This window comes from Ambystoma mexicanum, chromosome 14, assembly GCF_040938575.1.
Source record: "Ambystoma mexicanum isolate Mex_15411 chromosome 14, UKY_AmexF1_1, whole genome shotgun sequence".
NCBI classification, from domain to species: Eukaryota; Metazoa; Chordata; class Amphibia; order Caudata; family Ambystomatidae; genus Ambystoma; species Ambystoma mexicanum.
Genome location: NC_090940.1, coordinates 518027873 through 518053356, shown reverse-complemented (window position 1 = coordinate 518053356; position 25484 = coordinate 518027873). Strand labels below are relative to the sequence as shown.

The following is a 25484-nucleotide window of genomic DNA, read 5'->3' as shown; positions in this document are numbered from 1 at the left end:
CTGGTCACTGATGGCCCAGTGGCTGCTCTGAACTTTGTGAGGCTCTGATAAGATGGGGTTAAACTATTTAACATTGGCTGGAACAAAGTTACTGAAAGTTAGAAGAGTTTGCAAAAGTTTGTATGTGTTTCAGATTGTTGTACTAATGTGACTACAACTGTGGTTTACCATTCCAGGATTATTGCAAGTGTTCTTCTATTGTTTTACAGTGTTATAGAACTTACTCTACTTGAAAGTTACTTCAGTGTGCCTTAGGTGTATATAATAAAAAGGGGTTTCTGATGCTTGTGAATCTGCTTAGAATCACATGCTGTGAATATGATCCGACATCTAGTGGTAATCGCGGAGTATTGCAGCTTTTTTCAAATATCAAAAAGGGATGTCGAGATGGGCATGACTAACACTATTCCTAACGTGATGCGTAGTGTACCCAAAATCCTTTACGCATAGAGTTCTCCCAGATTGAGGAACTGTTTCTACTGACTATTCTCTTAAGAATGCCTTTTCCTTGGCCCTCTTCCTCCTCCATCTGGCAGCTTTTTCCCTCCGTTATTGAGCGAACTCCTTTGAAATTTTGCCCGTTGTGTAATGGTAAATTCCCTTGGAAGGACACTCGGACTGTGCAATCAGTGCCTCCCTCGTGACAACGACGAGCGGCGTTGCAAGGCCTCTAAGCTCTTTGGCCAAAGACACTTAAGGACATGCGCACTAAGCAGCCTACGCCATGCAGGCCGAGAGTCACTCTCCCGCCGGCACCGTCTGCACGGACGAGGAATCTGTAAACGGCCACTATTCCGGTTCGCATACCATAGATGTAACGGTGGAATCTACTGGTTCCTGCTTGTCTGTCCCCGGCCCCTATAATCATTTTGCTGGCATTGCGATGGGGAGTTCACACCCTGGCAACAGACACCCATTATTCCCATAAAACCAAACGCACAACCCCTCGGCCTCGCTCGCTGGATTTGTTGAAGTAGCCATCGACTCCCATAGATCCATCAAAAAGTTCGGGGCTTACTGAACCTCGCGGTTCAGGGCCCGCTGTGCCCACGCCATCTGGGGCGTCAGGGGTACCGTGGTGCCCATGCCATCTCGGATAGCGCAAGGCCCTAAGGATTCATCCTTAATGGGCGCCTCACATAAAACTTTGGCGCATGTTGCGGTAGCATCGAAAAACATACCGAAATGTGCCTGTCTTCATAAAACTCTTCCAAAGCTTGGGGAAAAGCTTTCCCAGGCCCATTCTCATGGTTCCAGCCTTACAAAGGCCTCCCCCTTACCTGAGGGATATTATCAAGCCTCTCCCCTTCTGTCCCAGGCCCTACAGCAGGATCCTACTTCAGCTGTTCCATCTTTCCCGCCCATTGATGATTCCTATTCTTCTCCAGGATGAGGTCTAGCATGGATTCACATGCTCATGAATATTCCGTCGTCAGGCTGGGAATCCTCAGTAAAAAAAACACTTTCGTTTTAGCTAGAAAACTGTATTTCTCCTCTAAACCAATCACTGTACTCTGGCCATACTCCTACGTCCCGTCCCCTTTCCTCCATACTGTTTGCATGTCCCCTCGCTAGGGACGGGAGACAGAACCTTTTTCACCAGAAAAAATCTTCTTCCCCTTTAAATTTAGAGGTGCAGCCCTGGGAGAACAGACCGCTTTCACCAGCGCTCTTGGGTTTGGCTTCGGCCTTGTAATTCCACATGCTCTTCCCCGGATGCTGTCTTTTTGTCTTCTGTCTTCATTCAGGTACTCTGTCCTCTGGCGCCACGCTCCTCCCCGGCGCATGTCGGCGTCCTTGGGCTTCAGCAGCTGTCCAGCCTGCGACGGGCTCTTCCCCACGTCCGACCCCCACGCACTTTTCCTCCGCTGCCTTAGCCCCGACCACAGCTGGGACTTATGTACCGCGTGCGATGTGCTTACCCTGCATGCTCTGAAGAACCGTTTAGCTCGGTGGAGAGAGCTCTTCGAACGATCACCTCCAGATGACTTGAAGAACTTCATCAGACAGAAGTCGCTGCCTAAGGAAGGACCTCTCTTTTCATCGGCACCCCGCAAGGGTGACTCCTTTCCGAGGAAACGTCAGAGCGGGAGGGACCGTCCAGGTTCTAACACCAGCACAGGTACTGGGGCTCTGTCAGCTACCGGCCGCCAGGCCGAGGGTTCACTGGATCCTACCGGTGAGGTCGATGAGGGACCGCAAAGTTCTTTTACGGGGTCTTGACCCAAGGGGCTACGGCCTACTACCGGACAAATGTCTCGGGGTGCCTGTATGCACTACCGGCGACACAGCCATGGGCAGGACGCCTACCAGGCCCCGGCCTGAGGTGCAGAGTAGGCCTCATACTCGCCAAGAGTCCTGGAGGAGGCTGGGCCCGACGCAGCAAGCACCACGGCACAGGGAAGTGGCATGCAGCCCGAAAAGATGGCTGCTGTGCCAGACAAGATGGCCGCTCGTCCAGCGCCACCACCCTTCACGGAGAAGGTGGAAAAACGAGTTTCCCCAGGTACGTGGCCTACAGTATATCCTTCAACATCGCAGGGCAGATACACCCAGCAGAGAGGGCAGAGTACGCCCAGGCTAACCTTGACATCATTCCAGGTGCTTGGAGTGATGCTACTAGGAGCCAGTACAAAAGCAAGTCGTTTAAGTTTTGCCACTGGGCTAAGTCTAAGGAGGTTGATCCTCTTACTTGCTCATTGGACGATATGCTATCTTTTTCGGCACACCTTGCACACTCAGAGGTGCGAATAGACACATACCACACCTATCGGGTGGCTATCGGAGCCTACTGGAACTCAGAGGAAGTATTCTCATTTGCCAATCCGGTGGTTAAAAGACAACTGACGGGCCTCCCAGGCTCTACCCGCCCATCAAGAAGCCACACCCCGTGTGGGACCTCAACATAGTGTTGGGCGCCTTGGCGCATAAACCCTTTTAGCCAGTGGCGTCCGCGGACATCAGGCTGGTCACCATTAAGACAGCCCTCTTGGTGGGTCTTACGTCTGCCCGTCGTGTCAGGGAAATCCAAGCTCTGGTGGCTTTTTAGCCATACACTACCTTTCAAAGGGACAAGGTGGACCTCAGAATGCATCCTGCTTTCTTTCCGAAAAGTAGTCTGTGTTCCATCTAAATGAGGAGATTGTACTTCCGACTTTCTTTGCAGACCCCAAGGACCATGCTCAGAGGGTTCTGCACTGTCTAGATGTTCGGCGAGCGCTAAGGTTCTATCTGGACAGAACCAAAAGCTTCTGCAAATCTGAGGCTCTATTTTATCGCCTTTGGTGGATCAAGGCCAGGATATCAGGCTTCCAAGGCCTCAATCGCAAGGTGGATGGTTTCAGTTATTAAGGAGGCCTATGCAGCGCAGCACAAACCACTTCTGGAAAACATGCATGCCCACGCGGTCAGAGCCAAGGCTACAGCGGTCGCGTTCCCGAGACACATCCCGTGGCAGGTCATCGGTAGGGCGGCCACATGGACCACTCCCTCCGCTTTTTGAAAGCACTACTGTTTGGATGCCGGCTCCAGGTCGGATGCAGCATTGGGGCAGGCAGTATTAAGGAACTTGTTTTCTTAAGGAGGGTCACCCGCACCCTAGGGCTACATCCAGTTGTAATAGCCCATACTGTATGGAGTAAAGGGGACGGGACGTAGGAGTAATTATAAGTTACTCACCGTAGTGACTAACATACTCCTAGTCCATAGTCCCTTTTCTGCCATACGTCCCACCATCCTCCCCCTAATAGAAGTGGTGTCATTAGGCAATGGTTATATTGTCGATGCGTCAACAGGGTTTGAGGAGTGGCATGGTGGGCGGAGACAGGGGAGCGTGTGCTCTCAGAACCACGCCCCTCTCGCCTCTAAATTTAAAGGGGAAGATGATTTTTTCTGGTGAAAAGGGTTCCGTCTCCCGTCCCTAGCGAGGGGGCGCACATACAGTATGGAGGAAAGGGGACTATGGACTAGGAGTACGTTAGTCACTATGATGGGTGAGTAACTTATAATTACTGCCCCCATCCAATGACAGTCCTCTCTCTAAACTCCATCTTCAGATTTTTACTGCATGCTTCAGTGTTGGGAGTCCTTCCTGGTCTCAGAGCTATTTTTCATTTTTGGCTACCGGAGAAGAGGGAGCTCCACATCAATGTCCTGGAGCTGCAGACAGTGTTCTGGGCCCTCAAGTCGTTCCTTCCATCCCTCAAGGGCAAGGTGGTGAAGGTCTTCACGGAACACCAGGAAGCCGGGGGCGGGGGGGTAACAGATCCCCAGTACTCTCCAAAGTGGCGCAAGACTTCTGAAACTGGGCCGTCGCCCAGGAGATGTTCCTCATTCCGTTTCACCTGCGCTCTTGCCACTAGTGGGAATTTCGACAGGATCAAGTGGACAGCCTCTTCCTCAGGTGGGGCAGACCCCAGTTCGATCTGCTTGCAACAGCGACGAATTCCAAATGCCAGATATTGGCCAGCAGATTCCACCAGCCAGGGAGCATGGGGGACGCGTTTTCCTTCCAGTGGCAGGGCCTGTTTCTGTACGTGTTCCCTCCGTTGCCTCTTCTGCTACGAGTCATCAGTCAACTCAAACGGGGCCGATGCAGGATGATCCTCGTCGGCCCGACATGGCCGAGGCAGATTTGGTACCTGGATCGTCTTTGCCTGTCGACGTTGTCCCCTGCTGTAAAAGCTGCTGGTGGTCGCAGATCTGCTTGCCAGAGAAGGAGGCGCAATCCTACATCACGACCCAGGATCGCTGAACCTGAAGGCTTGGCTCCTGCAGCCTTAGAGTTCGGAGGGTTCAAGCTTCCAGGGAACTGCAGGGATGTCCTTGCCAGAGAGTTGTCGACCCTGAAGTGCTTCGGGGACAAGTGGAAGTGTTTCGCAACGTGGTGCCGGACGCAGCAGATCAACCCTCTGGCGGTCATGGCCCCCGCAGATTCTCCCGTAATTGTCCTCGGCCAAGGCGGTGCTGGCGCACGCCTCCATCAAGGTGCATCTAGCGGCTATTTTCCTGCTACACCAGTTCTCCGGGACGGTCTACCTCTTTGGTCCCACCGCCCATCAAGGAGCTCCTCAAAGGACTGTTTCAATCATTCCAGCCGGTGAAGGCGCCTGCCCCGGAACTCAATATGGTGTTGACAAGGCTCATGGGGGGGCCCCCTTCGAGCCTATGCATCAGGTCCCTCTCGTTCCTATCGTGGAAAACGGCTTTCCTCGTGGCCATCACTTCTGCCAGGAGGGTAGGTGAGATCCAGGCCCTATCCTGCAAACAGACATCTCTGACTTTTCACAACACAAGGGTAGTGCTGCGGACGCACCCCTCCTCCATGCCGAAGGTTCTGTCAGAATTCCACCTCAACAAGCCTTTGTTGCCGGTGTTCTTTCTGAAACCTTTTTCGCCGGCTTGAAGGACTTTGAACTCGCTGGATGTGGCTCGTGCTCTGACGTTCTAGGTGGCACGTACCAAGAGTTTCCGGAAGACGTCTCAACTTTTTGTGAACTTTAGTCCTGTGAACCATGGGAAGGCCCTGTCCAAGGCTTCCATCCCCAGGTGGCTCTCCGGCTGTATCTCACACTATCACCGGTTGGCAAACCGACCGCTGCCCTGCTAGCCAAGAGCCCATTCCACCAGAGCGATCGATGCGACGACGGCGTTCCTGTCTGGTGTGCTCCTGCTGGACATCGGCAGGGCTGCTACGTGGAGGTCCACGCACACCTTCACAAGATTCTACTGTGTCAACGGGGATTCCAGAGGGGAGTACAGGGTCAGCCAAGCAGTGCTACGCAACCTGTTCACTTGGGCGAGTTTGTTCCGGAGGTAAGAGTAATTGCTTCTGTTGAGCCTTGCCACCTCCCATGGTTGTGTAATGTTGTACTGCTATGTATTCCTTATTCATGAGCATGTGAATCATGCCAGACCCCATGCTGGAGAAGAAACAAGTTACTTAGCTGTAACTATTGTTCTCCAGCATGGGTCTGGCATGGATTCACATGCGAACCCTCCCTCCTGCCCCTCTGCGGCTCTTCTTGGTCATACTGCCGCTTTGCGTGCTACCAAATCTGAAGATGGCTGCCAGAGGAGGGGCTTAGGGAGCGGGCAGTCATTGGCTGGGGGCAGAATGACCCAGAGTTCAGTGATTGGTTTAGAGGAGAAAGACAGTTTGAAAGTGAAACTGTTTTTTCTTTTACTGAGGACTCCCGGCCTGACGGGGAATATTCATGAGCATGTGAATCCATGCCAGACCCCATGGTGGAGAACAATAGTTACAGGTGAGTAACTTGTTCCTTATACTGAATGTAATTAATGAGTGGCCGGACAAATGGGTATATGGTTTGTGGGAGTGATCTCTGTGGTAATATCCGCCTTTGATTGACCCTACCTGGAAGTTGCCAGTTTCTCCTGATGAGATTGAGGAAATGATTCATCAAATTAGTTCTTCCAGGGCTCAACAAGCCATCCAATTTTCTATTCAAAGGCAACCTTCATATGTGGCTGAAATTCTGCTCTTTTTTAACAGATTTCCAAGACAGTTAGTTTTCCCTCACGTTGGTCAACTGTGCGTATAGTGCCAGTCTTTAGGGAGTAGATCAGACCTCAAGAACTACCAACCCATTGCAATCCAGGATGCAAACAGCAAGTTCTTTGCGGCCTTATTGTTGGAGCATCTAAAGGATTGGCAAACAGCGGTCAGTAGAATCTCCAAATGGCAGACGGGCTTCTGCAAATTCTTTGGGAACATCATTGAATGGCTTTGTACTGAATTGTACATTGAGTCAGGTATGACTGGCTAAATAAGACGCCATTATTTGTTGTTGCAAGTATTGATCTGTCTGCAGCGTTTGATATTGTAAACAAATCACTCCTCTGGGCCAAATTACATATATATGGAGAATTTGTTACGGCTCATTTCCGGTCCTCATGAAGGGTTTGAATGTGTGAATTAGTTTCAACCATCAAGGCTTGCTTCCCGCCGTATAGATACCTTGCAAGGGGTGAGACAGGGTTGCGTGTTAGCACCCTGCCTATTTAACGTGTACATGTCCGATGTGGGAGAATGTTTGTTGTCGTCGGGTTTGCAAGCCCCAAACATTGGAAATCTTGGTGATGTGGCTTGCTTAGCCAACGACTTCCTATTATCCGATTGTACTCAAAAGGGCTTGCAGGACTTGCACAATGCCTATTGCAACTTCACAAGGGTACATAGTCTGAAAGTTAATCAATCAAAGACCAAAGTCATTCATTGTACTATGCGGAAATGTGATCCTAGGTTTTGCTGGAGTCTGGAATTGGAGTCGATTGAGTTGGTTGATTTACTTATTTGGGCTTTCTCATTCAGAAAAAAAACCATAAAAGCAGCTTGTTAGAGAACAGCTTAAAATACGTATGACTGCTTTACTAAACCAGTTGCGTCTAATTAACTTTAAATATGGTAAATACTCACTGTATCATTTATTAAAGTTTTTGGAAGGGAAGATTGTTCCCAAAATTCTATATGGGATTGAGTTGACAGATTTCTGGATCTTGGATTATCTACCTGTCCTGGAGGGATAATTGTGGAGGAAGATTCTTCGGGTTCCTAATGTTGGGAAAGATTCCTCATTGCACCTTTCCTTCCATTTCTATGGACCCCCAAACTTTTTGGTTTAATTTTTGTATCAGACCTGTTCTTTTTACAGTGCAGTGAAGCCTTAAACTTTACTACACTGGCTTTTGCTCATCTGTTATGGGGAAACTGGCATGTCCCTCAGGCTGTCAGTACTGGGAAACATTGTTTCCCTTAGTCTAGTTACTTTGTTACTACTTTTAGTAACTTTTTGGTAGTTTTTATCATTGTACAATGCATTTTACAATGCAGTACAATGGGGTGCACTTGTCGTTTTGCCCTAGACTAATGGACGAGTTGGTGGCAGCAGTGACTTTTTGCCATGTGTTAGTACATTTCATTTTAGCCTTACAGCGTTTGGCTACTAACTGTGGTTTGTGGTCAAACATGGCCTTGCCACGAGATTTTTCGCTTGTCCTTTGGCCATAAATAAATCCAAATCGAAGTTCTTTTTGATTTCCTCTTGTAATAAGTTAAGATCAATTTCAATTTTCTTTGTTGTCTCGGAGCAGTTTCAATAATAAAAATAAGCCAATATCGGCTACATTTGTTGGCAATATAGCTCCACTTCAACTTAGAGTCGTTATTAGTACGAAAAAGTCTTCTCATTACCAACAATGAGGTTCTGTGGTAACGCCTGAATATTTAAAATATTCCAACATAATAACTACGTGCAGTTCTGTATGTATCAATCGTTTTCGAATTTGAAACTAGCATCAAGTGCACCCAAGATGGAGGAGGGAAAGACTGACCGCAGCAAGCGAATCCCTTTGTGTCGCCGTGCAACGTCGTCCTGTCCTGAGGGGGGCCCTGCATCGAGTTCTTTTTACAACTGGAGAACTGCTCGAACCTACAACCACTGGGAATCAAGGGCTGAGGCTGACCGTTGGAAAAGTGACCTTGGACCCTCTTCAACCGACCTGCCAAGTCCTGTGTAGAATCTGAATACGAGGGGTGAGTTATAGCGACACTTAACTGCTCCCCCAACTCCCTTTTAAAAGTTTGGATAACTTTTAGAAACTTTTAGATTACTTTGGCTTTGCCAGTGCTTGTTCACACAAGCACTCTGAAAGTTGCGAACACGTTTGTTAGCTAGTTTAACTTGTCCCCTGACACTTGGAACTGTTCACTGGACGCCGGAGACCCTACCTTCTTTTTTTCCTGTTTCACAAAACTGTACAGAGCTTTGCTGAACTTTTGGGCTACTCCCACAGTTGTCACTGTCACAATACCAGGTTGGGTTTCTATACATCTGTCCACCAGGGCAGAGTATAGAAAATCAGTCCTAACAAATTGGTGTACAGCGGTGGGATGACACTCCAATTAACAGTAGGTGTTTAGTGGGTGAGGTTCAGTATTGGGTACCTCAGTGTTGTACACTGGTGGAGTGTCTGGATAACACTTAAAGAGTACACTGTGATCTTTGACTGCCTTGTAGTTGACAGTCACCTACTAGACTTGATAATATGGAAACAATGACTTTCACTACTTTTAAGTTCTTCAAAAGTGGATCACTTGAAAAAGTGGTGTAGTGACAGAGATCTGACAGTCTCTGGCACTAAAGCTGAACTAATTGTAAACATTCTTGATTTTGAGAAGAGTAAGGGGGTACCTCCCCTAACTAATGGTACTGATAGTGGAGTTGCTGCCACTGCAGCTACTAATGTTGAGGCTGAGGAAGAGGGGGAATCCTCAGGACTATATTCTGTCACAACCTCAGAGGCTCAGGCAATTTTTGATTTAAAAAAAAAAAAGGCAGCAGCTCTGGCTCAAGGAGAAAAAGCTGGAGTTTACCTTGGCTAGGTTAGACATTGAAAGAATTGAGAGGTAGGACAGAGATCACCAGATGGAGCTTCACAAGGTTCTTCCAGAGGATCTTGGGATGGTTCTGGGTTCTCTTCACATCCAAGATTCCCAAAAGATCTGCTCAATGTGTATGATGAGAAGGATGATTTAATTGATTGGCTTGTAACTCGTATGCATGTGAAGTACAAGGAGTGTGTGATGCTGATAGGATTGCATGGTGCTCAGTAGACTGCCCCATTTTGGCTGCAGTGCCATTATGGAAATGTCAAAGACTGAGGGGCAAGATTTTCCAAACTTAAGCAAACTCTCATCTTAAAGTTTGGGAAAACTTCTGCCCGATACTTGAGGAAATCTAGAGAGTACAAGAAAGAAGACTGTATGACTTCTGTTACTTTTGTTACAGATTCTTTGAATAACGTGGGTGGCTGTGTAGACAGTTATTCGGTAACCATTTTTTAGGGCGTATTTAATTTGGTCATGCTTGAGCATATTTTTTCCTCTTGTTCCCCAGAGCTTAAGCAGCATTTGGCTGGCCCTTAGGAGTTAAATCCAAAAAGGTTAGCAATTGCTGCTGACTTATGGGTGGGTCTCACATAGTGTCCCATAAGGGTGAGCAGGAAGAGGGAAAGAAGCTGTTATGACAGGCTCTTGGTCATAGGGTTCACTCCAAAGGACACTCAGGATACTCAGGCCAGGTACTCTTAGTGGTTACTTTATTAGCTTCTTAGTTACAGGATCAGATAATTGAGAGATCAAGAGGATCAGGGATAATGAGCCCACTGGCTCCCACCACCCAGGCTCACATATTGTAACTGCCTGGGTTAGACCAATTCAACTCTAAACATTCTAACCTCACACTCACAGCCTACATTCTGATGATGACATCAATCCTGGCACAGCATACATTCAAACACAGGAGCCAACCCTAACAGAAGCATAAAGAGAAAGAGGTTGGGGAGTACAGATACAACGTTGTCCAATAAGGGCCAACAAAATGTTTAATAAAGGGAAGTCACAAGAGTCTGGTCATGGTAGTGGGACTACTCCTCCCAAGCATGAGTGGTTTCTCTAAGCCTCCCTGTGCCAAGACCCATTGGGACTTGGTAAACTTGTGGAGCAAGTGACCACTTGAAGTGGGGGCCACAGGTGTAAGGGTAAGACCTTTGGGTCCACTCTGCAAGTCTGGCCTTCAATCAATATGAGGAAGAAGATATTGCAGCGGTCTCCTTCCCTTTAGATTCCTTCCCCACAGGAGAAGAATCTGAAGTTAAACTAGATTCCTTGTAAACTAGTAGTGCTGGAGCACCTGCTCTCATCCCAGACCTGTCCCTTAGTCATAATTCATCTGAGCATAGTGTTCAGGTAGGTGTATGTACCTCTACTGTTATGAAACTGATGTAGATTCCACTGTGGTAAACCCACAGTTTCTTGCCAGAGACCCTGTGTGGGATACTCAGTTGGCTGGTGGGTCCTCTCTCCATGTTCCAGTAGCAGCAATAGCTGTGAATCGAGAAATTGTCAGGGCATCTGTCAATGTTAAGTGAGGGGCTCCTAGAAGGTGTCAGGCTGTCAGTAATGTGAAACATGGTTTCCCTTAGTTTAGTTACTTTGCTATTACATTTAGTAACCTTTTACCACTTGTGGTAGTTTTTATCATTGTACAATGCATCTTAGATTACAGTACAATGGGGTACACTTTGATTTGCCTTAGACTAACACTCAGAGGATTTTTGGTTACTCAAGGTGTGTAAAATGGATAAGCTGGTGGCAGCATTGACTTCTTAGCATTTTTGGTGCATTTCGTTTTAGCCTTCCCACCTTGCTGCGAACTGTGGCTTGTGGTCAAACAAGGCATGCCACGAGATTTTTCGCTTGTCCTTTGGCCATCTTGTCTTTTAGCCTTCTTCCTGGCCTAAGAGGCCAGGAAAATCCTTTTATGGACTTCCAATACCCAGCAAAGCAGAGGCTTTTGGCAGGCCTACTGGAGGGATATGTGTGTTTGCTGCCAGGAAGTGGGCTGGGACAGTCTGGTCCCAATCCATAAACTGGTGCCAGTGTGTCTGAGTTGTATGCATGAGTTTTGCCGCCAGTGGTCCTGATTGGACCACTACTGGGGTGGGTGTGTATGTGGGGCAGATCTGTCATTGGCTAGTGGGAGCTGCTGCTCTTACCTGGCCTTTAAGATAAGAGGACCCCTGCACCCACTCTGGAGAGATCCTGGAAGAAACTGAAGGAGCCAACACTACTGTCCAGCTACAAGAATTTCAAGGAGACTGTGGTCCCATTGGAAGAAAGCTTGGCAACCAACTTCTGCTGCTGCCATGGTTTAGCCCTGTTCTGTGGAAGATCTCCAGCAGTCCTGCGAAGGAGTTGCGACTCTTGGAGTGGGTGGAACATCCATTCTTGACATCGGCTCAATTGTCCTACGAAGATGTGCCCCAGAAACCGCCCTGTGGCTGATCGGTTCTGAGTTTGGACTATCGTGCTGCAGACGTCGCTGTTCCAAGGTGAAGCCTGGAACTTGGGGGATCTTCAACTTGTGCAACAAGACTTACCTCTGCGGAATGTTGTGGTCCTAGCATCAAGAGGTCCCGAGATAGGTGGCAAAGTCTGACCGAGGCAAGTGAATCCATTTGCTTTGCTGTGCATTGGTGGCCTTCGTCCGAAACTGCTTACCTGTGTTCAGTCCTGAGAGCGGACCTGCATCGAGTTCTTTTGCATTTCTTCACTGGAAGACCTTGCACAAGCAATAGTCCACCACTGGAGAACGGCTCGGACCTGCAACCCCTGGGACTCGAGAGCGTAGGCTGACGGATGGAAAAGCTACCTTGCACCCTCCTCAACCGACTGACTGTGAGTTACAGCGATAATTACCTGCTCCCCTAACTCCCTTTTAAAAGATTTGATAACTTTTAGAAACGTTTAGATTACTTGGGCATTGCCATTGCTTGTTCACACAAGCACTCTGAATGTTCAGAACACGTTTGTTATCTAGTTTAACTTGTTCCCTGACACTTGGAAATGTTCGCTGGACACCAGAGATCCTACCTTCATATTTTCCAGCTTCACAAAACGCCAGCACCAGTCTCAACACAGTGGCTTGCCTGGCATCCCCATCGGAGGAGAGACCAGCGGCCATTCAAGGGATGGTACGGCGACTGTCTTAGGCGAAGACGGTCACGGTTCGGGCCATCACATCTTTACTGGGCATGATATCGTCCTGCATCTACCTAGTCCGTCTCTGCAGGTTGCAGATGCGACCCCTACAGGAATTCTTGGATGCACGGTGGATACAACGGTCTGGGACTTTTGCGGACAAGATCCCCCTCAACGAAGAGTTTGGCGGGTGACAGAGTGGTGGGGGTACGCTCTCACATCGCCCAGGGGATGGGTTTTCAAACCCCACCATATTGGGAGACAGTCACCACGGATGCCTCTCTGGAAGGTTGGGGAGCTCAAACCGGACATCTAGACCCCAGAGGTCTGTGGCTTCTGGAGAAGGATTTGCACATCAACATCCTGCAGTTACGGGCAGTGTTCTGGGCCCACAAGTCTTCCCTTCTGTCTCTGAGAGGCAAGGTGGTGAGGACCTTCACGGACAACACCACCACCATGTTCTACATCAGGAAGCAAGGGGGCACTCGATCCAGCTCAGGACTTGTGGCATTGGGCCATCGGACAGGGGATGTTCCTCGTCACGTGCCAACTGGCAGGCGTCAAGAACTCCCTCAGCAGGGAGCTGTGTTCCTGCCACAAGTGGGAACTTTGTCAGGAACAGGTAGAGCGCCTGTTCCTCGAATGGGGCAGACCTCCGATCGATCTTTGCCATGGCGGCAAACTCAAAATGCCAGAAGTTTGCCAGCAGATTCCACCTACCGAGGAGCATGGGAGACTCATTCTCCTTCCTGTGGGAAGGTCTGTTTCTGTACGCCTTTCCCCCGTTCCTCTCCTGCTACTTGTGATCAACACACTCAAAGTGTCAGTGCAAGATGACACTCAAAGCCCCGCGTGGCCGAGGCATATTTGGTTTCTGAACCTACTCAGCATGTCGGTGTCGCCTCCAGTCAAGTTGCTGGTACTTCCGAATCTGAGGGAGGCGCAATCCATCATGCCCCAGCATCTCTGAACCTGAAGGCATTGCTGCTGCAGCCTTAGAGTTTGGAGATTGAGCTGCCAGCAGACTGCAGGAAGGTCCTTGCCAAAGCTAGGGTGTTGTCGTCGACTCTAAAGTGCTACGGCCATAAGTGGAAGCGTTTTGTTACGTGGTGCCAGTCGCAGAAGATTACCCCGCTGAGGGTCACGGCCCCACAGATTCTTCCATACTTGCTTTCCTTGGCAAAAGCTGGGCTGGCTCACACATACATGAAGGTACACCTGACGGCCATCTCACGCTACACCAGATACCCAGGAAGATTCTCGCTGTGGTCCCACAGACTTGTAAAGGAGCTTCTCAAGGGGCTTTTTCGATCTTTCCTTCCAGTAAAGGTGCCTGCCCCGGCATCGGAACTCAACGTGGTTCTGACAAGACTCATGGGGGCACCTTTCGAACCTATGTTTCAAGCCACACTCAAATTTGTCTCGTGGAAGAAGGCATTCCTTGTGGCCATCACCTCAGCCAGACGAGTGGCCAGGCCCTTTCCTGCAAGCAGCTGTATCTGACGTTTCATGAATCTAGGATGGTACTGCGTACGCACTCCACTTTCATGCCAAAGGTTCTGTTGGGATTCCACCTCAAGAAGCCTTTGGTGTTGCCTGTTTTCTTCCCAAACCCTTCATCACCAGTTGAGAGGACCTTGCATTCGCAGGACGTTGCTCGTGCCTTGAAGTTCTATGTGGCACTCACAAAGAGTTTTCGGAAGACTTCTCAATTGTTGGTGACCTTTGGACCTGTGAATCACGGGAAGGCCTTGTCAAAGGCTTCCATCTCAAGTTGGCTCTCCGGCTGCATCATGCACTGTCATCGGCAGGTGAACCGGGCCGTTCGAGAGCCCACTCCATCGGAGCGATCACTGCGACGACCACGTTCCTTTCTGGTGTGTCCCTGCTCGACATCTGCCAGGCTGCAACATGGAGGTCCACACATCCCTTCACAAAGTTCTACTGCGTCAAGAGATTTCAGGGAAGGAGTCCAGAGTTGGCCAGGCAGTGCTACGCAACCTGTTCGCTTGAGGCGAGTCTGTTCCAGGGGTAAGTGTTCATTGCTTCTGTTGAGCCTTGCCACCTCCTGTGGTTGTGTAATGTTGTACTGCTGTGTATTTGTTATTCATGAGCATGTGAATCCATGCCAGACGCCATGCTGGAGAAGGTTTAAATTACTTACCTGTAACTATTGTTCTCCATCATGGGTCTGGCATGGATTCACATGCGAATCCACCCTCCGGCCCCTCTGCAGCTGTTCTTGGTCATACTGCCACTTTGCGTACTAACCAAATCTGAAGATGGCTACCAGAGGCAGGATTTAGGGAGAGGACTGACATTGGATGGGGGCAGTATGACCCAAAGGACAGTGATTGGTTTAGAGGAGAAATGCAGTTTTAAAGTGAAAGTGAAATTGTTTTCTTGTACCGAGGATTCCCAGCCTGACAGGGGAATATTCATGAGCATGTGAATCCATGCCAGACCCATGCTGTAGAACAATAGTTACAGGTAAGTAACTTAAACCATATGTATCAAATTTTTAGTAGTGATTGATATTGCCGGTAAGTAGTCATTTTACACTGTTATTTGACCATAAATAAAAGTATTTTTATACCTGTTTGTCTAAGTGTGTTCCTTGACTATTTCACTATGTGCTCATTGTGGACCCCTTACAAGCTCACCACCTCTTGAGACTTGGCCTAGACCACTCGCCTTGCTACCTTGAACTTGTTTGTCTACGGCTCCCAGAGTTGTGCCTGTCACAATACTAGTTTGGCCTTCTATACATCTGTCCACCAGGCCAGAGTTTAGAAAAAAAGTCCTAACACCACAGTGTCCCTATTGCGGCCATTAGGTACGAGCACGGAATTTCATCCTTAAGAGCTAGGGCATGTTGGAGGTATCTTTGTTTGTATAGAAACATTATTTGCAATACTAAGAACTCCCTGATTCTTGATTTGAAAATTATTTTGGAAACTCTGGGGGACAGTTAAATTAATACCTTCTCATCCTTTTGTCTATCGCAACTTTTGCTGGTGGGGTTGACGGTGGCAAACCTTTTTGGTAACCCATGTGGAGTCAAGAGGCTGTTATACCTACATGATTGGTCAAACACTGTGGACTCTATGCATTCTTATCGATCACTGAGTCCCCTGATCTGGTAACATAAAATGTTGGGAATCCTAGCTCTGTATCTCTCAATTCATCCAGATAGGGAAGTAAGAAGAGGTGTCTTACTTTTCCGCTGCAATTTAACCTTAACTAAAGAAGTAATTATTCGATACAGGCTATTGGGCCCAGACCAAGGAGATTGTCGATTTTGTATGGGGCAACAGCATAAGGAGACATTAAGACACCTTCGAACAACATGTATTGCGATTCAGGGGAAAAGGTGGAACTGTTTTAAAAAAAATATGGGGATTTGGTCTCTGCAGGCGATGAGAAATGATGTGGCAATATTGCCTGTCAGGCATAACTACGGCAATAGTACTGGCAGTAACTTGTTTTTTGGATTCCTTGAAATTGGAAGAGGTCCAGCCTCATCACATTGCACTTTTACCTAGTTCCTGGATAAGGTTACTGTTTTGTTACCTGAATAATTTTAATCTTGGGTGGGAACTATTAATGGGTGTCTTTAGTTGCTTAGGATGAAATTCCCTTTATTATTTGAGTGGGGGTTTTTTATGACGCAAAAATATGTTGTAAATGAACTAACGTGATTGAACATTTTAAATAATTGTTGTAACAAGTTTTATATGTTTTAACTATATGGATGAATTTAATGTGTTTAAGTGTGTATGAAATTTGTGTAAAGTCTTGATAAATCTGATTGTTTTAACCAAATGAGACAAAAAGATATTGCCTAATGACTTAACTTTCAGGTATTGGGGGGTGAATTATATGCAAAGTATTGACTAATTGTGACTGTATAGATTTTTTATATTTGTAGGATTGTGCGATGACATTACCTGCTTGGTTCATTTTCGTATAGTGTGTTTTTGGGCCTACAATAGAGTATGTTTGTATTTAGCTGTTTAAGCATAATCATTGTGTGGTTCACTGTGTGGACTTGTCGTGGGACCCTGACCCCACTCAAGTCTCCTGAGACTTAGCCTTGACCACTCTCCACGCTTGACTTCATTGGGTTTGGCTAAAATCTTGAGTCCCCTGTTCACTATAACCAGGGTGACTTTCTAAACTCTGTCCACAAGGCCAGAGGAAAGAAATCAATCTTAACAGCCGCCCTGCCACATAAGACATTTCCCATGGACGTGTGGAACAATTTCAGGAACCCAAAATGGTTAGGGAGCCAGAACCCTGACAATAGAGTTCTGCTCTAGCTCTACGCATTACATTACTCATGAAGTATTCATTTCTTATATCTTTTTTTAAAAAAAATTAAATTTCCTTTCCTTTTTAGGGGCGTCAGAACATCTCCCCTGACAAGATTCCATGGTCTGCCCTGAAGACATTGATGGCTCAGTCAATTTATGGGGGTCGTGTTGATAATGAGTTTGACCAGCGTTTGCTGAACACTTTCTTGGAGCGATTGTTTACAACTTCTAGTTTTGACAGTGAATTTAAACTTGCCTGCAAAGTTGATGGTCACAAAGATATTCAGATGCCAGACGGTATCAGGTATTGATATTTCTTTTATTGACCTTTAGTAAAACTTACTAATGCATCAACACATTTCCCTGATTAGCTTTTATCAGTTTAATGTAGCATGTAGTCAAACTAAAGAAGATGGTGTCCACTTATTTGAGTATTTGTAGCATCAATACAACAAATGTGCATAAAGTACCTCCTTATGTTACTGTCGTCCAGCCTTTATTTTTCACAGCAGTGGCATATTTTATGCAGTTGTTTCTGGGATTTTGTTGTATTAGGTACAATGTTTCTAATGGATTCCTTCATCCCACAGATTCCTCATCTTAGATGCATCTTCTCCACTGCCAGATGCCTTGGGGGCATTTTGATCCACCATAGGGGTGACATCCAGCTACATGTTTGATCCCTACAGGGCGTGCCTTGATTGGCTTGGGGACAGCATGATGCAGAGTTGTGTAAAAGGTGCCAATCCGTGCACACTAAAGCCCCCTTGAGCATGCCACAAAACCGTATACTTTGCTCCACACAGGCAGGAAAGGCACTTCTTTGAAGTCACTGGTTTTGGGGGCCTGCCTCCATGAAAATGTAACGAGGCCAAAGAGGCGAGCAGATGACCACCCACTCTTGAGTTAGAGACACAGGAACGACACGAGCAACAGTTTCCGCTAATGGAAGCAGCACTCTTCTTCCTGCTCCAGACAGGGAAGCTGTCAACCCCACTTCATGGATGACACTTCTGAAAACTCATTGAGGAACCATCCCCCAAGGTACCATTTGCAGCTAGATTTCCTACTTCGTAGCAGTGGGAGGAATTCAGTAAGCAGATGCTGGATATCTTCGCCCAGGGTGCAGCAGCTGAAGCCCGAACTTAACTGGTGAAACCATTGCCCACTGCATTTAGTCAAGCCAGCAGTGGAACTTCTTTTGGGCTACTGTATCAGGCTTGCTGGCTCAGTTCCTTCAATGGACACTCCACTACTCAAGGACAGTGCAAGCCCACCCTCCCACCTAGAAGCCTTAGCTTTGGCTCTGGCTGTGCACCTCTCTGAGCTTTCCATCGGCTTTCTGGATCCAATTCATTTTAAGGATGAGCCAGATCTTTGATGAAGAGGATGGCCTTTATGAGCAGAAGCCTCAGGATTCTGTGGATCTTCAAGGCTTTCCTAATGAACTCTATGGGCAGGATGAGGTTCTAACTGAGCTGACATTACATCTATACAATGCCAGTTGTCTGGGTGCCTGAAATGAATTTGAATGTATGCAATGGTCTGCATATTGTAAGCCCTGATTGTCTTTTAAAAATATCTCTGCCAAGTGCTGGTTAAGATTTTAAGTTGCATGCTAAATCTCTCTCACTTGTGAGAACCCCATAACTTTTTGCTGGACTGGTGGATTATTTTTTGCTATACTTCAGTAAGTGGGAACTCTTTTCCACATTCAGATTCTCTTACTCTTTTTATGGGTGTCATTTTTAAGACTCTCCATGGTATCCTTTACATTTTATCCTCTGACACCTGTTTTGGTATATACCTTTTATTACAGGGTTGCCCTTTGTTAGGCAGAAACCTGTGCAGTTCCCTTAGGGACCACTGCAAAAAGTTTAAGACTACAGGTGTTGGCAGTAAACCCAATTGGTAGCAGTCTGTACCACCCAGATTTACCTGGTAGCTGTGGCTGAGCAGTCAGACTTCTCTCAAGAAGAGTTAGGCAGTATATAGAGTATATACATCAAAAATACAGTAGCACAAGCAAACACTGACCAGAGCTTTGGTATTAAAGTATATAATTATTTATTTAAAAACACACTTGTAAAAATACTGGCACTAATATGTCAAGCAAGTTCAAACAGTCACTAGAAATATATACACCTCCCTGATTAATTATTCAACAAGTCTTAGGAAAAGAACACCACTTATTATCAACACAGAGGTGAGTGCTTAACAAAGATGGCACTCCAATAATTATTTAAAAAGGGAGAGAAAAGGCAGAAATAGTAAAGCACACAATACCAACACTTTTAACAGAACCACAGCAAGTCCAGCAAGGCAGGGTCTACTGTAGAGCAAAAAGTTCATAGGCCAGGCCCACTCTTGGAGAGAGCAAGACGGAATGTGCCCAAGGTCACACAGTTGAAGTACACTTTAAAAGTCTTTGCAGATAGTTCAAAAAGGAGTTAGATCAGTTCAGAAAAGTTAGTTAACAGGTCCCAGGTCACCCCAGGATAGAGTCAAGGCTTTAGGGGACACCTTGAACAGTCTGTTGCAAGGGAGACCAGGCAGGACACAGTACCTGAAATGGTGAGAAAGCTCCAGCGGGGGCAGTTGTTCCTGGCAGCGGGTGCAAGTCGGTGCTTCTTCCAGGGGAAGAGAAGATCTTGACGTGGAGGAAAGCTGGAGGTCGTTGCACTGCCGGGGAAGAAACCAGCCGCGGAGTTTCCCGGTTAAAAGGTACTACCCTTTTATTCGTGGTAGTGGTGAAGCGTGGCTATCCGGCCGCTGGGGTACTTGGCACGGGCGATTCGACCACGAAACGATCCAGGAAGGCGAAAAGAGGGCAAACTGGTTTACCCCACCAGCTCAAAGGAAGAAGACTCTCCTGGAAGAAGATCTTCTCTGTCGTTGGGAAGTGGTGAGTCGGTTCAGCAGGGCTCCACCGGTGGTGTCGTTGCAGGTCGGCTCAGCTTCTCCCTCTTCGGATTCTTTAGGTCCTGTGGCGACTTCTGAAGTTCCAGTCCCCAAAGCCCTGCTTTTATGCAGAAAACCCCCATTCATCAGTCCTAGCTGTCACTCAAACATGCTAAGTGGTGAGCCGGGCGGCTCACCACTGGGCCAATCACACAAGAGTGCGACTTGAGTTGCCAAGGCAACTCAGTCCAGGGTGCATATTCCCTCCTCCCACACATTCTGTAGACCCAGACAGAGTGGCACCACATTTGGAGGCTTCTGTGGAGAAGCCCGCCAAAAAGTGGAACAAAGGGCTCGACTTGGGTTGGAGTTACAGAGGCGAACACAAACGCCATTTTAAAACCGAGTCCTGGCAAAAAGACCCAACCGGGGAATAAATATTAAATAAATAAACCGGCAGTATCTTTAACATTGCACCAAAAAAGTGGTGTGTTTAAAATGAATGGGAAAATCCCATAGGAAATATTCCGGTGGAATATTTCACGTGGTAACCACTGCCACCCGCCAGAAACTCAACAAGGGGGGACTGGACAGTGCTCCCTTGAAAAACAGACTCAAGGGCAATCGAATTACCCCTACCAGTACTTCCACAATATGATGGTTTGAACTGGTTTGGTTCATAATTTAAGACTAGTAAAGTCAATGGTGACTTTACATGCCCTGGGAGACAGTAGTCAGTCCCAGGGTATGGAGTCTGTTTGGGGCCACTATGACACCCCTGTGTTACTGCACTGAGGGTGCTGTGTAACACACTTATCAAAAACACATGAAGCCCTATGGAGTGAAAAAAAAAAACATAGCCCATAAAACACATTACAAAGTCAAAGGACATTCTCAAATCATGCCTAAGAGTGGGAGAAAAAGAGTCTCACTCTTAGCAGGAGAAAAAATTAAACCCCAAAAATCCAGCAAAGTTGCTTGGGGACTCACTAGGTTTTGGAAATTAGCCTACACAGAGAATTCTCCCTAACACCCTTTGGGCTCCCCTTTTTTTACTTTCTCTGGCTAACCTTGTGAGAACTAGAGATCCCAGGGGTACAAAGGATATTTGTATCCATTCTACATTTTGTTAGGTGACACCCGCACCCCCCACCTTGTGGGGAGTGCTGGGGAGATAAAATGTATCCCATTTGTCACTAGCAATGCGACAATTCTGTTACAGGGACAAGCTAAACTTAAATGGCTGGTAGCAGTGAACCTTTTTTCCTAATTCGGTGTACCTTTACTGCAGGCTGCTTCCACAGCTGCGGTAAAGGTACCCAAGGGTGCCCATTTTACCAAAATGGCCCCTGTCTTCTTGGTTTGCCATATTAGTGCTTCTTTTCCTGGTCCTTAACCTGGCCTCCAGGGCGGTGCTAGGGGAGCTTACCTAAAGTCCTACTGATAGTAAGATTTTAGTAAGCTATCCCAGGGGTTTGAAGAGCTCCAACTCTTAGTATCAGTCTGTACTAACTCGGGACCATGGTAGAGTGGCAGAACAGTCAGGCTCATCTTAAGTGGAAGATGTGAACTGTAGATAAGTACACTGAATCAAGTTTGACATGCACACCAACGAAATGATGATATATTTGTATTGCGCACGTACACAAGTGTTTCAGAGCGCGACTAGGCAAGGGAGGGGAACAAGGGAGAACACAGCACAACATAAAAATGATCTTACTAGGCCCAGTGACATTGAGAATGCGCAAGTGCACGGGAGAAGGGAAAAAGTGCGTGGAAGGGGCAGAGGGGAAGTGCGGAGCAGAGGAGCGCAGATAAATACAATAAATAAAAATAAATAGAAAATGGAGGCAATAAACAGTGGTAGTGCAGCCAGCAGGTGGCACGCGCTGTGTTTAAGGCAGCAGACTGGGTAAGTCGGATAAGTGCAGAAAGAAGAAAAATGGGTGGGGCTGTATGGGTACAGATGCAGTCGGCAGTGCAGGAAGGTGGTAGGGTGGGCAGGTACCTGGGCCCAGGGGACAGGGGGTGGCCAGGTGCACCATGCCGAGAGAGCAGATCAGCAGGGGAGAAGGGGAGCGAAGGCAGAAGCAAAGAGGAAGGTCTTGAGGTGCTTCTGGAACCGTAGATGGTTCTCCTCAAGTTTTAGGGTGGCAGGGAGGCTGTTCCAGAGGGAGGCCTCAGCCGAAGATGGAGATCTACCCCCTGCTCATTTCTTTGAAAAACGGTTGACCCAGAGGGAGTAAGAGGTAGAGGAGCGAAGAGCTCGAGAGGGGAGGTATTTGCAGAGGGATAATTAAAGATATTTTGGACCCAGGCCCCAGAAAGCCTTGTGGACAATGCAGAGGGTTATAATTTATATACAAGTATATGAGTAACACTTATAATTTATATACAAGTAAATATTTATTATATTTACACGAGAATCACTTTAAATACTTCAGACGTTTATACTAGAACACTTAGGAATACTTGAGATTACACTTCAATGGAAAGGGCACTTTACCTTGTGTTTGTTCACGGTTACATTTGTAGCTATGTTAGAAAGGGAAAAAATGCAATCGTATTATCGGTTATTGCACACTCATGCGGTTTCCAACGGTTTATACAGTAATACATTTACTCTGCAAACTGAGAAATCAAAGGGTGTATAACCTGCTAGTCTCCGGGGAGATCTTTCCCAGGTGGCTAGGGCACGGCCATCGCCTTTGGATCGAGATTCTGGGGGTGGACCAGTGTGGGAGGATCACCTAGGTGAGAGGGGTCTTCGGGGTGGGGGGTGAGACAGCCAGTGGCGAGACGCAGTATTCCTCCCTTTCCTGTACCTATGATCTCTCCTATTTTTATAGGATTCTCCGGTGTCCCAACTCTCCCCTCTCCCTTACCACACAAACACTGGGCTGAGGAAGAGGGTGACTGAGAGGAAAAATGCTAACTCTTACACATCGCATTGGAGGTGTCCCACTAATCGGGTCAGGCAAAGTCAGGCACTTGACTCTAAGTGCATACGTCCGATACCAATTGGCTCTCCCACACAGATAAAATGTGCAACATAGAGAAACACTCTGAGCAAGGTGGAACACGAGTAAGAGCAGAACTTCCAGGGCAAAGGCAAACCTACTGGAGTAGAGCAATGGAACGAGGGACGAGAGCCACGGGTGGAGAACCCCAGGAGTTCCCTGCAGGAGGTTGTTGCCTCCAAAAGGCAGCAAAAGCTACAGGAGAAGGTCAAGCCCCAAACAAAAGGCTGTATTGTGCTTCAAGGACGCCAACAACTCTCCCAGGTGAACAGCAGAGTTGGGGAGACGAGGCCAAGCCTGTGGTAGTAACCTTGACTCGTAAACTGGAAGACCTTAAACACGAGAAAGAAATGAACATAGCCAGATGAGTTGGCAGGCGGCGTGCGAGACCGGTGTGTGCTAAAGAAAGATTGTAGTGGCAACATAATATCGCACAATTGAAGGCTGCACGCGTGTGAAAGATACACGAAGAAAAGCAGACCTGCAAATGAACCTTGAAATAACAATGGCTGTAAAGTCAGCGATACTGAGTAATGGAGTGGTCCGGCGAAAGAAAGTAGCTCACTTGAAAGTCTCTGTGAAAGGTGAAAGGTTTGTAGCGATAGTGAATGAACTGTAAAAGGCCAACTGATTGAAATTGACCCTGAAGAAAGGGGAAAGTAAACCGTGAACATTGAACTTTGATACATAATATACAGTGAACTACCCAGACCAGAAAGCAGTGGGACAAATAACGAAAGAGTGTAAATTGAACACTGGAAAGTCGAAGTGGTCGTACGGTGGTCTAAACATTTTTTTAAAAAGTCACGCAGATTTGAAAGCCTTAGACATCAGGAAACGGTCGAGCCCGACTGAGTGAGACCAAAGGTGTAAAAGGTTAATGGAAGGGAACCCCTAAAGGGGGTGAAGGAAGGTTTGGGAAGGGAACCCCTGCAAGTTTTTTATTTGGAACTGTTTGCTTTAAAAAGGTCCAAGCCCGACTGAGGGAGACCAATGTGAATTTGTACTATGAAGGTCTGAGCCCGATTGAGGGGGACCACCGTGAACTGTTTTTGAAAATTGGAAACCAGGACTTTAGCGTGGAAGGCCAGGCGGGCCTCGATCCACAACTTGAAATGCCTTTGTGTTAAGACCCAGAGTGTGTCATCTTGCCTACAAGGGACTGCCTTACCCCATACTGTTCAATGTGGGAGGAGAGCTGACTCAGCCATCTTTATTCTTTATATGTGAACACAAATATTTCTTTGCATACATATTCTCCTTTTCACACTTTTGTACAAGAGATAGGGCAGGCATTAGGTTTTTGTTAGTATAGGCCATTTTGATTTGACGGACTCAACTAGGACTTTTTACTTATTATTTGATGGTCGAGACTACTCCCATCTTGGCTGTAGGGCAGAGTGGAAGTTTCTCCAACCCCATTGAAACTTCAATAAAGGTTTTACAGATTGTACCTTTTGTGTCAGTGTCATACTTGTGATACCATGCCTCCCTTACAAAACACATATGGTAAAGTCACTTAAAGGGAGAAAAATTGTTAGTGTAACATGAGCTAGGTTCGAGGTTCTTGTGAGGGTTTCTTTGCCTAGTAAGTCTCAGGTCCTAAAACGTAACCCTAGCCAAAATCAGTTCGGAGAGGTATCAAAGTCTTGACAAGCAGCGAAATACAAAGAGTTTGTGAGGAGTTCTTCCAGTCTCTAGTGTTATCGAAGCAACAGTTTAACAACTAACAAGGGAGACCCAAAAAAGGACTCAATGAGGGAACGCAAGCAGCAGCTTGAGTCTGATGTAAGAGGGGGTTGTCCTGAACACCTCTGTGTATGCCAACGCTCTGGAGTGACTTCTTGGAATCGGGTAATCAATACCCTTTTCCCCACCGTACCTTGGGTTCGAAGAAAAAGTTTGTGCTGGATGCTCTGTGACGTTGCAGCTCTGGACCCGGCCTCCGGATTCCTTGGTCTGGTGACTGAAGGCAGAACAATAGATGAGATCTCTCGGCAGCTGTCTCGAGGGAGGACCTGGGGCAATATGTTCAGTAACTTCTTGGTTCACTTTGCGGTTTTGGCGCCTTTTCTGCAGCATCAACAAAGGACACCGATCGTCCAGTCAATCTTCTTTGCTTCCTGCAGTCCCACGCTCTGATGAGGGGGTCTGGGCAAGTTGGATTGGATCTCTGGAGTGTCCTTACGGGGTCAGCAAAGATTTGGACAGATTTGACCTTTCCACGACAATGCACTCGAAATGGGCAGCAGGTCTCCTGGTATTGGGTTTCTGCAGCTCTGAAATCTCCTAGGACCTCAGGAGATGTCCGAATTCAAAGTTTGTCTGTGGACTGGTTTTTATCACCGCCAAAGGGAAGGAGTTGTCTTCTTCGGAGCTCCTCTGTCGCATAGAAAACTGAGTCAGGACAGTAGTGGTCGCTTCAGTGTTGCAAAGGGTCTGCAGGCATCCCATGTCTTCTTCTGTTACCTCAGTTTTCAGTGATCAACTTGCTTTTCACTCCAGAAGACGCACCTTTTATACACTTCCAGTACACACTCCTCTGCAATCTCGCTCAGCATTTTACAGAAAGGGGCGTTTGTCCAATCAGGACAGCCAGATCCCCTGTGGGAGCTGGCCCTATTGAGGCACTTGGGCAGACAAAGGACAGGGGGGTGGAAGACTCTTACCCGCCTGCCCAAACGC

The 25484-nt window shown here is 47.3% G+C and overlaps 1 protein-coding gene across 1 annotated transcript in view; it reads left to right on the top strand.

Annotated features, from left to right (window-relative positions):
- The window catches only part of DYNC1H1 (dynein cytoplasmic 1 heavy chain 1), a 2031190-nt gene that overhangs the window by 1719348 nt on the left and 286358 nt on the right, over positions 1 to 25484 (top strand). The window contains exon 71 of the mRNA XM_069637760.1: positions 16965 to 17182. Within this exon, the coding sequence (XP_069493861.1) occupies positions 16965 to 17182 (218 nt within the window). The remainder of the gene's footprint in view (positions 1 to 16964; positions 17183 to 25484) is intronic.